The 16,187-nt window shown below is 44.0% G+C and overlaps 2 protein-coding genes across 2 annotated transcripts in view; one reads left to right on the forward strand and one right to left on the reverse strand.

Moving 5' to 3' along the window:
* Window positions 1-16,187, forward strand: part of LOC137646998 (speedy protein 1-B-like) — a 920,935-nt gene that overhangs the window by 807,081 nt on the left and 97,667 nt on the right. The window lies entirely within an intron of this gene.
* LOC137646997 (trehalase-like) overlaps window positions 1-16,187 on the reverse strand; it is a 328,032-nt gene that overhangs the window by 193,263 nt on the left and 118,582 nt on the right. The window contains exon 5 of the mRNA XM_068380088.1: window positions 10,822-10,995. Coding sequence (XP_068236189.1) covers window positions 10,822-10,995 — 174 coding nt within the window. The remainder of the gene's footprint in view (window positions 1-10,821; window positions 10,996-16,187) is intronic.

The following is a 16,187-nucleotide window of genomic DNA, read 5'->3' on the forward strand; positions in this document are numbered from 1 at the left end:
AAGGACGCAGAAAAGCGGTATGCACCAATTGAGGGGGAAGCCCTGGCCGTAGCATGGACACTCGAGGACAGCCGATTCTTCACCATGGGGTGCAAAGACTTGATAATAGCAACGGACCACAAGCCAATCGTAAAAATTCTAGGGGACAAAGAACTAGACACCATCACGAACCCAAGGCTCCTCCGACTCAAGCAGCGAACACTAAGGTGAAGATACTGAGTCATTCACGTGCCAGGAAAAGACATACCCGCAGCAGACACCACATCAAGGAACCCTTCACCCGATACACAGCCAAACACATCGGAGGTGATAACGGCTTTAAATGCCATTCATTCGACACCCAACCACCTAGACAACATGGATGCTGCTGTGATAGCAGTGGTACGGTCGACAACGGACTCAATCGGAGCTGTGACATGGGAAAGAGTCAAAGGAAGCACTGCTGTGGACCCGTTCCTGCAAAGTCTGATACCATTCATTGAAAACGGGTTTCCATCTACATGGGACGAATTAATTGAAGAGCTACAACCATATTGGCAGTACCGGGACAGGCTGTCAAAAGTGGATAGCATCATCATGATGGATAAAAGAGTCCTGATACCCTCGCCACTGCGGGGTGAGATATTGAGAGCCCTACACACGGCCCACCAAGGAACCAACAAGATGCAAAACAGAGCTCAGGGTTCCGTGTTTTGGCCAGGACTCACCAAGGACATCGAAAACACAAGGAACAGTTGCCAAGCATGTTGGGGGATGTCACCCTCACAACCACGCATGCCGCCAACACAACCGAGCGTCCCAACCCAACCATTTCAGGCCATTGCAGCAGATTTCTTCAAAATAAAAGGCACTAGCTACCTGGTCATCGTCGACAGATTCAGCGGTTGGCCCTACATTGTGACATCGTGTGCAGGGGCTAGGGGTTTCAGGAAAGCTATCCTGCACTACTTCGCTACCTTCGGAGTGCCTCAGGAACTAAGCACCGACAGGGGACCTGAATTCTCTGCAAAGCAGACCCAGAGCCTACTACAGCGTTGGGGAGTCAGACACCGTCTCTCGTCTGCGTACCTCCCCCAGTCAAATGGGTGGGCGGAGGCAGCAGTCAAGTCCATGAAAGGCCTCCTGACATCACACACTGATACGTAAGGCAGCCTAGATACTGAAGCTGTAGCAGCAGGCCTACTCCAATACAGGAACACACCAGATCAGGAAACCAGCATGTCACCATCCCTGATCATATTCAGAAAAAACCTCAAGGATCTGCTACCTGTGGCGCCTGGGACGCAGGTCTTGTCCAATCCAGCAGTCCACCCAATATGGCGGGACACATGGGAACGCCAAGAGGAAGCCCTGCGCTACAGATTCGCCGAGCAGGTAGACAAACTGACACCCAACACCCGGCAGCTGCCATCTCTGAAACCAGGAGACCGGGTCCTGCTGCAGAATTAGGCAGGCAATGCCAGGGGGCGATGGGACAGAACAGGTATCGTTGTGGAAACAAGACAACATAACCAATACTTAGTCAAAATAGACGGCTCCGGGCGATCAACACTGCACAATCGCAAATTCCTTCGCCATATACAAGGACTATCAAAGGTTGGACCACCAACTCTCGCCAGCTCTGCACAAACACATGCACCCGATAAAGAGCACATAACTCCCGTGCAGGGCAACCGTTGTACACCACACGCCACCAGGCACACAGTAAGAATGGAACCCCACAGAGACACCACCCAAAGCCGGAGATCAGATACCTGTCAGGTCGCCCACCATAATCAAGTCCGTCCCGACACTTCAAAATGCAAGCCAACTGAGTCACCAACCAGAGAAAAGCCACGCACAAATTCACCCATAACACAAAACACAACACCCTCCCAAGGCAACACCAGACCACGCAGATGCAGACGACCCCCTGAGTACCTGAAGGACTATGTCACAGAATAAGTGGTTCTCAGCTGAAAAACTGGGGGTGATGTGGAATAATGAGTTAGGACAGGTCAAATCTGGTGGGCAAGCGGCATGTGCGCCACCTAGGGGTGCAAAAGGTAAACAGGGATATAAAGAGATTCGCAAGGGAAGCCTCAGCTACCGGAACTGTTATACTACAATGATCTTAGGAATATTATCTTGATTTATTTTTAAGTAATAGTACAAGACCGTGCATCATTATTATGAGCCCAGAGGGGGCATTATGTTTTATTTATATTGCGGGCTACATAGCAGCCAGATGAGAGTCACACATTTGGATAGGACAATCATGGGCACATTTTACAGTTCTCCCAATGAGTAATTTTATGCAGGTCTGGCAGTAAATATAAGCACGCATCACAGTGTACATACATAGATTAATATATATGACAGTGCATATCCCATATCCATGCATGCCACAGGAAGGTCATATTTATATGTATTTATATGTATGTAGCAGGATGGCCTATCACAGGTATGGTAGCCTATTTTATTTTATAACCATTACAAGTGTGTAATTACGTACATTTATTTTTTCAGCTTCAAACATTCGTTGCATGTATCTCAAATAAAGTCATCAAATGTATGAATGTCTTATTGACCAGTGGTGGTGTGAGGGGGATGGGTGGTCTAACCCCTCTACCCTCATATGCTAACTAGTGGAGGGTAGTTACACCTCGTAAAAGCTTTAACCCTTTTACCCCCAAAGGACGTACTGGTACGTTTCACAAAACTCACCCACTTACCCCAAATGCTGTAATAAAACAATAAATGCTATACCATTTAACAGCTAGTTTCAGCTAACACCGAAATAATACTCCTACGTAAAAATCGTAAGGTTTGTACTGTATATAGTGCCGAAACAAAATATCAATAAAGGTAGTAAGTGTGAGGATAAATATCTACGTACATGAACATTTTTTAATGATTGAATTTTTTTAGATTTTTAGGATTATTGCTTTTTCACATATGATATATATTTTTTTGTAAAGAGCAAATTATTGACCTGCCTAATATGACAATTTGAATGTGATTTGTATACTTCCTAATGATACAAACCTTGAGATATTAGAGTAGCCATAAAACTTTTAACAAGATGTCATTACCCCACCACTAGTTAGCAGGAGGGGATTAGTACCAGGTACCCTGCTCACACACACATCGGTGTTGTCTCGTCATTTTTTATTTCAGGAAGGACTTGCAGAGGGATAGGTGATGGTGGGCCAAATTTGTACAAAGAACTCAAGATCTGTATCATTAAGAAAAATACAAATTACTTTAAATTTGCCATTAGTTCCAACACTAAATACGAATACTTTGGCTCTATATTAGGGAAGACTCGCCCCTAAGGCAAGTGCAAGCCCTAACCAACTTGCTGGTTTTTGACCTGGGGTTTCCTTCTTTGCTACGCAACCATAAGGAGAAACGCCCTTACACCTCAGTAAAACTTCATGCAATAGCACAGTTTAGTGGCCTGAGCAATGTGACTAGCCTAGGTAAGAATTCACATGAATTGTAAGATTCTTTGAACCAAAAATAGATGTTACCCAATCCCGCCTCTCCAGGGGGTATGGGGATGCAACAAGTTTATATTTCTATACCAGGATTTCACAAGGGAAATGGTTATTAGTTGCAGACAGAGGAGGCCAGCTTGCTGAGCACCATAGGTGCTGTTCCTCAAGATAGGGGAAGATGAAAGAAAGAGCCAGTCATTTTTATCATTCACCCAGACTTAAACCTGGGTAACCTCCGCTATTTGCCCATCAAGGGGCTTGAGGTGTTTAAACCACTTGTTGTGCAGCCACCACAGGACCAATGGAGAACGCCCCCATGTTTGACACTTCCACACCTTCGCCTGAAGGACCTGCATCACAGAGTAGATCTTCTTAAACACTAGGTTCGTATTTAAGCCCCTATCATTGTGAGCTCTAGGTCTCTTTGTCTGTGGAAAAGGATCAGAATTCAATGCCCGGTCAATGACCTTGCGAATCCATGTTGAGATTATGTTCTTGTTGATCCTTCTCTTGACCTTCCCCGCACTAACGAAGAATGCTTTCACTCATGGGTGAGCCCCTGCAGTTCTTTTGAGGTAGTACCTCAAGGCCCTCACTGGACAAAGTAGCAGTTGATCTGGGTCATTGGTTACGTTTCGGAGACTCAATCAGGAAGGCCCGATTCTAGGATCTGCTACTCCCGGATTTTGAGTCTTCGTGATAAACTGAGAGACGAAACTGAGCATTAAGTCTCCCCATCCCCTTGAATGGCAGAAGTCGTAGGATAGACCATGGAGTTCGCTTACTCTCTTGTGCGAGGCCAAAACGAGAAGAAAACCCATCTTCAGTGTCAGATGGAGATCCGATACCTGGCGTAATGGTTCATCGGAGGCTCCTATAGAGACCGAAGGACACAAACCACATTCCATGGAGGAGGCATACCTTCTGACTAGGGGCAAGTAAGCTTGAGGCTCCATATAAGGAAAGACAACTCCAATGAAGAGGATATAACTCCCATCAGTATAAAGGCGAGGCTTAAAGCTGAGCTATATCTTTCATTGCCAGGACCAGGAGGAGTTTTTCTTCCCAAAGGTATACATGAAATTTTGTTATTGCTGGAATAGAGACATCAAGGGGAGAGGTGCCCCTTCCACAACACCAAATACAGAAGACAGTCCAATTAGCCTGGTAGATGGCAGCTGAAGATAACAAGAGGTATCTGGACATCTCCGCAGTGTGTTGCAAAAACCCTCTTTCTGAGAGGAGAGGCTGGATAACTTCCAGGCGTGGAGATGTAGGGAACCTATGGCTTTGTGGAAGATCTTCATGTGTGGTTGTCTGAGTAGATCGTGTCAAGGAGGGAATTCTGTTGAGGAACCCCACAAAGTCAGGACTTTGTTCGCTACTAGATGATTCAAAGACCACTAGGAGCCCATTATCTGAGTCGCTCTTCTCAGGTTGGCTGCGAGCACATTATGCTTGCCTGGAATGAAGCAAGACAATAAGGACACCAAGTTGTCTTCTGTCCATCTCATCATCACTGCTTGATGGCAAAGGTGCAGCAAAAAGATACCGCCTTGCTTACTTTACGTAAGCCACTACTGTGGTGTTGGCACTCATCAACACCACCAAGTGACCCGTCAGATAATGATGGAACTGTTGCAGGGGTAAGAAGGCTGGCTGCCCTCATCTCCAGAAGAGTTGTATGCTGGGTCTTTCAGACTTGGACCAGAGCATCAATTCCGGGGAAGGAACGAGAAGGTCGACCCCTTGGTGGAGATCCTCATCTGTCACCCACCATTCAAGGTCCGTCCTCTGCTCAGACGCCATGAGGAACAGAGAATCCTTAGAGTCCTTGCGTTGAACCCACCTGAATTTAAGTCTCCCCTGCAGCGATTGAATTCTTAGGTGGCCGTTGAGGACTAGACGTTCCAGGGTTAATAGGTGACCTATGAGACGTAACTACCACTGAGCTGGTAGAGCGTCTCATTGTAGGAAGGGACTTGCAACCTTCTTCAACCTATTGATCCTGTCGTCTAAAGGGAAGTGTTTCTGCAGGCTGGTGTCAATGATTATGCTTAGAGATACCTGTCTCTGAGATGGTAGCAGGGACAACTTCTCGAGATTCACTACGATCCCCACATCCTGACAAAACATGAGGAATCTGTCTCGTGGTTGAAGATGGGTCGCCACTGAGTCTGCTAGGATATCTAATCACCCAGGTATCTTATAAGATGGATGCCCCTCTTGTGGGCCCAGGTTGACACTACAGAGAAAATTCTTGTGAAAACCTGAGGAGCTGTCGACAGGCCGAAACACAGCACCTTTTACTGGTATTGTTTGCTGTCGTAGGTGATCCTTAGATACTACCTTGATGACAGGTGTATTGGGATTCGGAAGTATGAGTCTTTTAGGTCCAACAGGCACATGAAGTCCTGTGATCTTACTACCTGTCTGCCTGTGTCCGCCATCTTCATCCTGAACAGAGTCTGTTGAACAAACTTGTTCAAGGAGGAAAGGTTGATAACGGGTCTCCAGCCTCCAGATGCCTTTTCACAAGAAATACTGTAGAAGCCTGAGGGCTGGTCTAGGACCTCTTCGAGAGCCCCCTTCTCCAACATGGTCTGGACTTAGGCCCTGAGGGCCAGCTGCTTCACTGATCCCTTCGTGTAGATTGATGGAACTGGACGCCGAGTCAATGTAGGGAGAGATTATGTGACCGGGACACAATATCCTAAATAAATAAAAGAAACTGTCCAGATCTTGGCTACGTGCTGCAGCCACCTCTGCCACCGGCGTTGCAGGCATCCACCCACTGGTGGGCATGTGGAAGGATTGCCCTCCCTGGCGGTATTGGCCTCAACCGCTACCTCTACATCCTTTGCCTCCTCTGCTGCTCCTGCTTCCCTTTGATTCATCTCGGGTAGGAAAGGGCTTCTTGGAACGGGCTTTTGAAGCTCCGGAACTCCTACTGTTCCCCTGCACCCTGGATGTTTATGGTTTCCTCAATGGAGTTGGACCTAGAGGTCATCGCCCTCTGAAGGACAGAGTCCTAGCTTGACTTCCTCCAGTGTACAGCCGCCCTCTCGACATCTTCTACGTTGAAGAGTGAAGGGCCTTCCAACGATGAGTTCTTCAGCCTCGGCACTTCAGTTCTAGGAACTTGTCTGTGGAACTTTCCTACTATCAAGTCCCTTCAACTGAGGATAAACTCTACCCACAAGTTGACCACTTGGTGGGCAAGGAACTCCACGGTTCTGGTTCCTGACAGTAGAAAAGTCGCCATCGACTTCCTGATATGTACTTAAGAATAGTCCTCTGTTCTGATGAGGTGTCCAACTGACCCTAATCACAGGTCGAGCCATGAAATTGCCTGCATGGCGAACTTCACAACTTTCTCCATGTTTAGGGTGTCTGCCGCTGAGAAGGGATTAAGAAGGCTGGAAAGTCTCTAGCACAAAACACCCCTTGTCAAAGCTTCGATGGCAGGGTCTAGAGGTAATGCCAACAGCTTCTCTTCAGATACTTCAAAGTACATCCTCTGGTGTATGAAAGGGGGTTGGGAAGAAGCTTAGAGGAGTTGCTAGCCCATAGTAATTTTGAAGAGCCAGTGATCTGCTACAAGGCTTCCTTCCTGGCCCCCTTCAACCCCTTTAACCAGGGCAATGCATGCGCTGGTCTTGGAGTCTTTGCGTGCCATACAGATGATCTGAGACTGTATCTCTTCCTTCAGGCGGAGCCGTAGAACGATCGTCGAGGCTGTTGATGGCCCTCATGTATGCCAGTATCTGCCAAAATGTGTGGTCGGATTCCTTTTATTCGGCCTTTGTATATCTTAGACGTAGTCATCTTCATGGCGCCTGAAAGCCTCTCTAGATTTTGAGGGGGCCTCTCTTGTTATAGTCATTGTCACTGATGCCGAAGAGTTGTGGGATCTCTTCTGTGGATGGGAAAACGTTCTAGCCAAACGGTTCTTCGGGATGGTTATAGAATCCTTACTCTCCCTGGGGGAGGGAGGTACTCTGCCAGCAGGGAAAGTCTTGTATCCTCCTTGCATCTGGAGGATTCAGAAGTATCCTTGGCCAGAGAAACGCGTGGCGGCTGCTACGTAACTGCTGAAGAATCGCGCTGACCTGGCATGGCGGCTGCTACGTAATTGCTGAAGAATCGCGCTGACCTGCCGTGGCAACCTCAATGGGAAAAAGCCTGTAAGATTTTGCCAGGGAGATCTCTCTTGGGGATTTTAAACTCAGGCTTGTTCAGGGGTGAAGGGTGTCACCTGTAGGGGGAATAGAGTGCTTCTGTCTTTTCCTCTTCTTGGTTGGCATGATGGGAGTCATTTCCAACCGGGAGAAATCCTGCTGTCGCGATTCTGTAGAACCAGGTAGATTGCATACCTTCGACTTAATAGATGACCATATCATCTGAGGTTGACGTTACTGAGATGAGACTGAAACGATAGACTTACAACTCTGGTCGGACGGAGGAGAGGAGAGCTTCAATGGAACAGCTGTCTCTATCGGGATCTAAGGTGTGCTGGTTGAGGCTGAGGTAAAAAGCTTACCTGCAGGCGTCTGCGCCGATCCTGTCACTGCCAAACGAACTGACGTCACCAACTCACTGAACCAGGTAGCATCCTTACTGAAGGCTGGAACTGATGATGGAAGCTCACAGGCTGGAGATTGCCTATGCAGAATCTGTGGTTTCACCATCTGTTAGGGAGAGTGTGCTGTCCCGCTCTGTCTTGTTAGAGAGGACCGGTGAACAAGAAGATCTGGGAGAGCACTTAAGTGGTTCTTGATGACCTGCGTTTTTCTGTCATTGCGTGGAGGCGTGTTGTTAGAAGGTCACGTGATGCTGGGTGGAAGCTTGCTGCGGGGCGATCGCTCGCTGCTGGAAGGTCTCGCATTGCTGGGCACTCGTATGTTGTTGGGTGGTCCTGGACAGCTGCCTCGCTGATCGCTACTGGACGCTCACAAGAAGATGAGTGGTCGCTAGCAGGAACTGGATCCTGAACTGAAGTCGAAGAACTGGAAGAGGAGGTGTTATGGTCATGAGCAGGTGGCGATAACACATAGACGCGCGATCTCATTCAGGAAGCCAGGAGCATGGAAAAGGGGACTCATGGAGCATAACGCTGGAGCTACGAGGAATATGCTGTAGCACGATCGCAAGCTGAAACCTAACCTCTGGACCTCATTCACGAGTAAGAACTAGATCATGCGTTGCCTGAATGCACGCTGGAACCTGACGATGATGATGGGATTGCTTGCTCGCTGGAACCCGACGATGATGAGGGGACTGCTTGCTCGTTGGAACCTGGTAGCGCGTTGTGTTTGGAACACAAGCTTAACCCCTGAGGGATCTGGAAGACTCTGGGTCGGGACGTTCTGGACGATCAGAGCTGCAATCTGTGGGTGACGAGCGTTGGTTGTTGGCAAGAGACGTAGCGCATTCTAACAAAGAAGGCAAGGTAGTCTGGACTCCCTGGGGAGAATAACAAGAACTCCTGGACGGCCAGAGAGGAACAGGGCAAGGCGAAGCAGGGGCGTGTCGAACTTGCTGGGTGCGAGCAACATCATCTGGCGAGCTATGCTCCGAGGGGCTAGAGAAAGACATGGTTGAAGCTGGCCGCCTTCTCAAAGTCCCATGTAGTGAAGACCACTCCGGGGAGGAACTAACCCGCGGACAGGAAAAGTAACCATCGAGAGCAACAGGAATATGCCTTGGACTTTGTCCCCCTTCGCAGGCTGAGTGAACTCAGGAAAAGGGGAGTGCTGTCATCGGCAAGCTGGGCAGGAAATTTGGGGTGTGAAGTTGGAGAAGTCAGTGACTGGGCTGGAAAGACTGCGCTGGGTACTGAAGGTGAGAACTCTTCAGGTACGAAACCTTCGTAGCCCCTCGAGGGAAGATCATCCAACTCTGAGGAAGCCGGAGTGCGCTTCCTCACTGCTCCCAACTGCAGCAACTCGAACAAGCCTTCCTTCGACAGAGGACCAGCAATACCAAGGGAAGGCCAAATCTTCAAAAGTTTGTCAATAGAAAAGGATTCCCTGTAGAGAAGGGCGGCACTGCTTCGCTACGGGGAAGCAGCAACATCTTTCTAACTTAAGGGTTTTCCAAGGGTTAAAGGGTCACCACTCCTACTAGATCATTCCACGAGGGAGACCGAACAAGAAAGAGCTTCGGGCATAGATCGAGAGGTGGAAGAAGTAAGACAAGGTTTCTTCAAGTTTTAGGATGACCCCGAAGAATAAGAATCCCTCTTCCACTTCTTCTTACACCACCTATTAAATCTCTCCTACTGGGAGGATGACCACTTGCTACATTCCTCACAGATATATATCGTCCTAATTATATGGTCGTCCTCAACAGGCTGGACACAGCAAATGGGGGCCTATCTCGACCGGAGAAATGAAGGTACCGCATTTGCGTCCTTCAGGCCCAGGAAAAGTCTGCATTATGATTGCTAAGAAGAAAACCAATCACAACTTGAAAAGAGAAAAAGAAGTCTAAAAATAGCTAGTCAGTAAGAGCGGTGGAGAGGGACAGAACGTCCATTCTCAACCAACCCAAAAGCAAAAATGAGGAGACAACAACAGTATGTGTGTGAGCAGGGTAGTCGGTACTACCCCTACCCCCAACCCCTGTTAACTAGAGGTAGGGTAGTTACACCTCGCTAAAAGTTTTATGGCTAGTCTTCCAGCTTTGCCCAGAGTATATTCCCTAATAAAGAGGGGAAGGGTTTGTATTTAATGTCAGAACAAATGTTTGTTTTTTTAGATCTAAGAATTACTACAATTTTGTAATGACTAGTGTTACTTTCAGATTTTTTACATAAATACCTAAGACTAACAATAAGAATTATGGGAGCAAGTTCAGTGATTCTTCAAAGTTACTTTGTTATATATATTTCTATAAAGAAAATGGTTCTGTACAGTTACTTTATGTTATAAATATTCTATAAAGATAATGGCTATATGAAAATCACTTTCCTCCTAGCATACAAGCAAGTCTTGCATCATCAAGCAAGTTGCCAAGGTCTCTTCTGTAGATATTAGAAAGAATAAAATTTTATATTATTTTTCAAATTCAGTTGGAGTGCTTAGTGGTTAGACATGCTTTATCAGTAAAAAGTAAGAATCTAAGGAGTTAATTTGCTTTAGTAATACTATACCTTGGTGAATCACGACTATTATGAATATTGTACTGTATTTGTATTTTCCATAAAAGTTATTTTTAATACCATTCTATACAAAGCCATGGACCACTATCATTTGGTGGTTTTCTGCATGTTATACACGTTAGAAACAAAAACACAGACAAAAACTTTAAGGGTAAATAATTCTTTTATAATTACCTGAATCTCCCACCAGGCACAATGACAGGATGCTCCACATATATTTGCGAATACTTTTCTGGTTCCTTTTCAACTGCAACAGAAATCTTTCTTCCGAGGGATTTCCAAAGATCGTTTAGATGTTGTCCCCATTTCTGCAGTTCAGGGTCAACCACACCACCTAGGAACTCAGGACTGATAAACAAGTGATATATATATATTAGATATGTATATGTACCTTTATAACTTCAGAGAAAGCATAAAGCATTGAATTGTGCATTTATTTGGAAATAAGTGTGAAGATGGCGATGGTTTGGCCATGCTATTTGTACTCCCCAAGAGAGATTAGTTCACCAAACATTCAACTGGACTCCACAAGGCACTATAAGAGTTGGAAGATCAAGACCTACATGGCTGAGGACTACAAAGCATGAAGTAGGCGATGATAAATGGAGAAGTATTGATATAAAAGCTCAAGATAGAGACGACTGACAAAATGTAACCAAAGCCCTTTGCGTCAATAAGCGTGGGAGGATATGATGAGGATTCTAGAAAATCACGTGGGGAAATAACGAGAAAGAGACAATAATAGTCTTTCTACAAATTTTTAATAATCCAGACGGCTGATGGAAAACTAAATTTGTAATAAATTACTTTATACTGTAAAAGAAACGTGAAAAATTTGGAAGTAATTTGTATTCTTCCTAACGATACAAATCTATAGCCATTGCTTTTGATGAAGATAAAATACGAGCCATCAGGTTTTTAACAAGGGTAAACCAGCCACCCGCTAGTTAGTGGGAGGAGGTGCGGGGTAGTAGCTACCCCTCTCACTCACACACCTGGGTTGAGAACCTAATTTGCTTGAAGATACGCCTTCAATGGGGACTGGTACTAGCGGGCTAATCTGTATAAATAGCTACAGGTTTGTATCATTAGGAAAAATACAAATTACTTCCAAATGTCATTTGTTTCGTCACTAAATACAAACCAACGCCATTTTTAGGGGATGACTTACCCTTTATGAGGGTGGAAATCCTTGCCAATCTGGGTTTTAGCTCTGACACGGGGTTTCCCCTTTATGTGTTTTGCACATAATTGGTGGAAACCTACACCTCACTAAAACCATGCTATGCATGGTCCGCGGCCCACACAAGCTGTGTGCTCGTGATACTAGCAATGTGAGTCATAGGAATCTTCAGAGGTCACCTGGACATACCTAATACCCCACTCGTTAGGGTATGGGGACGCAACAGTATTGACACAATAACAGGTTACAAAAGAGAACAATCGTGTACCTGAAGTTGGTTGAAGTCAGCTTTACAGAGGACCTTGGGTGTTGATTCCCCAAGAAAGGGTAAAATGAAGAAAAGAAGGAGCCAGTCATTCTTAATCATTCATTCAGACCTTTGTCCTCAACCCTCTGCTGTTTGTCCATCAAGGAGCTTGAGGTATTAAACCTGTTGTTGTGCAGCCATCACAGGACCAATTGAAAATTGATTGATTGATTGATTTGAGGTTTTCTGGCATCTTGACCTCTAAGGTCATGACAACCGATATCATTTATTATAGATAAAGAATGAAAAAAATATTCAATTAAAACCATAAAAGCAAAGATGTCATTTTGAAAGTTAAATAACTTTCAGACAACCTTCTTCTGAAGTAAAGCTAAAAATACCACTAGCATGGTAAGATACATCATGTCTAAGAATATGGGCAAGTATAAACCAGTCATCCTCACCTAAAGCCACAAACAGATATGTATTTCTTTCGCTACTATAAGTGGGGCATTTGGTCAACTAATGCCTCACTCTCAAGTGTACCAAACAGTCGTCACAATATGGCTGGTATTGGCCAGTGAGCAGAAATTCATGTGTCAATCGAGTGTGACCAATGCCAGGACGACAAAGAGTAGTCTCCCACTTTCGGTGTATCATGTTATACTTCCAAGGGATATAACATTCGTTATTTCTCGCATCTTATTTTCAATTAAAGTATCCCAATGCTGTTGCCAATTATTAGAAATAAAATTCTTAATGTTAAGTAAACAATCATCACAAAGAAAGGGATACCTTCCTGGTAGCATCTCAGCTGCAGCATTCTTTGCCAGCAAAATTGAACTGTTATAACTCTCAGTCAAATAATAAAAAGTTTTTCTAAAATCTTTAAAACTAAAGGGTTACTGGAACTAAAAACTTATAAAGCTTGAAAGACACTCCTTATATCACTAAAAATGGTAAAATTACCTCCCTTCAAAGCTATTTTCTCAATAGCTGCTAGTATGCCATATTGTTCGGCAGTAAATATGGAAGATACTAGAGGAAGTGCATAAATAAGTAAAAGAAGTAATATATACACCAAATCCAACGCCAGCATTGGATCTGGAGCCATTAGTATATATAAGTCGGTTCCCTATGTTCTGCAACATGTTCCATAAAAAGAGACCTGGCTTCTAAGTAGGTCATATTTTTTTAACCAATAAAATATTTACAAAAAGATACCTCTATTAATTTCCATGGAGGCATTGATGATATATTAAATGGAAGCGCCTTACTTCTAATTAGAGTATATCAAAACTGTGTATCAATTATTTCACCCGAAAACCATAAGGTTGAGGAGATTTTAGGCACAACTCGAAATATGTTGTGTGCTTTACAAGGCTTGCACTCTGACAGGGCAAAGAATTAGAAAGTGTTTGCAATCTAAACCAATACCGAATAATAGAAGACTTTCCATAAAGGTCTAACGGTAGTTCTCCAGCATCAACAAGGAGGCTTGGAGTAGGCAAAATTCTAAATGCTCCTGTTGCCAATCTGACATCAGTATGGTGTATAAAATCTAAAATCTTTAATCAGCTTGGGGTGGGTGGCTGAGGAGTATATTTCACACCCATAGCTAATTTTTGAAAAAATTAATCCCTTGTATAACTTTAAAATAGTTTTGCGGTCTGCCACCAAGATGTATGGGACAAAACTTTTAAAAGCTTCAAAGCATCAAGACATTTTACTTTTAATGCTTTTAAGTGAGAACCCATGTTAACCTACAATCAAATAGCATGCCTAGAAACCTAGCTTCATATACACATGGGATCCGTTGACCTTTTATGTACATATCAGGGTCTGGATGTACTCCTCGAATACGACAGAAATGGACAACAGTAGTTTTGCTTATCAAAAACTTAAACCCATACATATCGGCCCACTGAATAATTTTGTCTATTGTAAGTTGTAGTTTTCTCCAACCATTGCAATTCTAGCTCTAGCAAATGATATGGAGAGATCATCTACAAATAGTGTTGAGAGAATATCTTAAGGAATGACAGGGGATATCCCATTAATGGCTAGTGCAAATAGGGTTACACTTCGCAAACTACCCTGGGGAACTCCTTCCTGACATTTCCTCTCTAATAGAGTTTCCCCTACTCCCACCTGTAAAAATCTATGTGAAAAAAATGACTGAATGAACAATAGTAGCTCCCCACGTAATCCCAAACTATGAAAGGTTTTAAGTATACCATATCTCCATGCAGTAACATATGCCTTTTCAAGGTAAAAAAAAAAAAAAGATGGTTACAGTTACATGATGCTGTTTGGAAACAAAGGTTTCCCAAATAGAAGACTCAAGTCGTATAACACATCAGTCTTTGAGTGCATTTTTCTAAATCCACACTGGATAGGTGATAAAATACCCTTCTTTTCCAGTCTTGCATTTAGTCTTGCATTGACCATCTTCTCCCTGATCTTACAAAAGCAAGATGTTAATGCAAATGGTCGATAGTTTTCTGCTAAAAACTTATCCTTACCAGGTTTTAAAAAGGCTAAAATAATTGTTAGTTCCCAAACACTTGAATAACTATGATCATGCCATACTCTGTTAATAATGCTTGAAATAAATAACTTGGTATTAACAGGTACATGTTTAATCATTGCATATGGAATTCCATCGGGTCCAGGGGCTGTATCATTACAAGTAGCAACTGCGGAATCAAATTCTCTTTTAGTAAAAGAAGAATTGTATGACTCTTCCCTTCCTGTTGCAAAATTTGAAATTTTCTTTTCTTCAATGATCCTATACTGGTGACCAGGAGCTGCCCCACACTTGTATGATACATTTGAAAAATGATCAGCCAGGACATTGCTAACCTCAGTTGCTCCAGTCAATTACTGATCATTCGCCATCAACACTGGTGGTGGGTTGGAGGTGAATTTGCCTGCTCTCTTTTTGTACTTTCCTCCACACAGAAGATGGTGGTGTTCTACTGTCAATAGAGGAAATAAGACACATAAGACTGGCGCCTAGGTTTTTTCATGGCATGACGGAACTGTGCTCTACATTTCTTGTATATAATGAAATTTTCCTCAGTAGGTGTTTGCACAATCGAGTTAAAGACCTCCTTGTGGCTCTGTGCAGGGAAGTTAGCTTTGAAGACCTCCAGGGTAATGGTTGTTGTTTGAATAACCTTGTTGTTTTGGGAAGTGAATTGACTCTTGCTGTTTGAAGAGTTCCATTCAGTAAGTCTATGGCATCATCAACACTTTGAAACTGTTCTGCATTCCCCTCAAATTTGCTTAGCTCATGAAATCTATACCAGTCTGCCTAGTCAAGATTCTATCGTGGCGATCTCTGTAAAGGTGGACCATTGTTGGTGTTTATAATGATTGGTGCATGATCACTAGTAGGCCAATCATCTAATGTCCTTCAATCAAAATCAAGAAGGCAATTAGAGCTTGCGATTGAGAGGTCAATGCATGACAAGGTACCTCTCTGAACATGAAAGTGTGTGTGCTCTCCTGTATTAAGGAGTCCGACATCCCCATTTTCCACAATTGATGATATGATATTGACCCTCGTGTTTGCTAAAACATCACCCACAAAGGATGTTTTTCCATTCAAATCTCCATGTAAAAGTAAAGGTTGAGGGAGTTGTTGAATCATCTCTACTAAATTGTCATACAAAATGTTATCATTTGGAGGCAAGTACAGAGAGCAAGTTGTATATTTTCTCCTTATATCAATCTGTACAACCACTGCCTGCAGAGGTGTGCAAATAGGCAAAGATATTTGAGGAACATCTCGACTAATGTATATGAAACTTACGCCATGGCTCCCAACTTGGTGATCATATGGTGTCCTATAACTAATATATTCGTGAGGACAATGAGTGTTATGATCAAGTTTGCTCTCTTGTAGACATAATTATGGGAGAGTGCTCATGAATGAGGAACTTAAGTTCTTTATATTTGTCCCTCAAACCCTGACAATCTTATTTCAAAATGGAGGAAAAATCTATGGTTTATTTTTTGACATCTTTGTTGAAGTCTTCCCATTAGCAACTTTTGATCAAACACTATTTCCCAGCGGTTTTATCAGAGAGGGTCTTGATAGAT

The sequence above is a fragment of the Palaemon carinicauda genome, chromosome 9, assembly GCF_036898095.1.
Source record: "Palaemon carinicauda isolate YSFRI2023 chromosome 9, ASM3689809v2, whole genome shotgun sequence".
Classification (NCBI taxonomy): domain Eukaryota; kingdom Metazoa; phylum Arthropoda; class Malacostraca; order Decapoda; family Palaemonidae; genus Palaemon; species Palaemon carinicauda.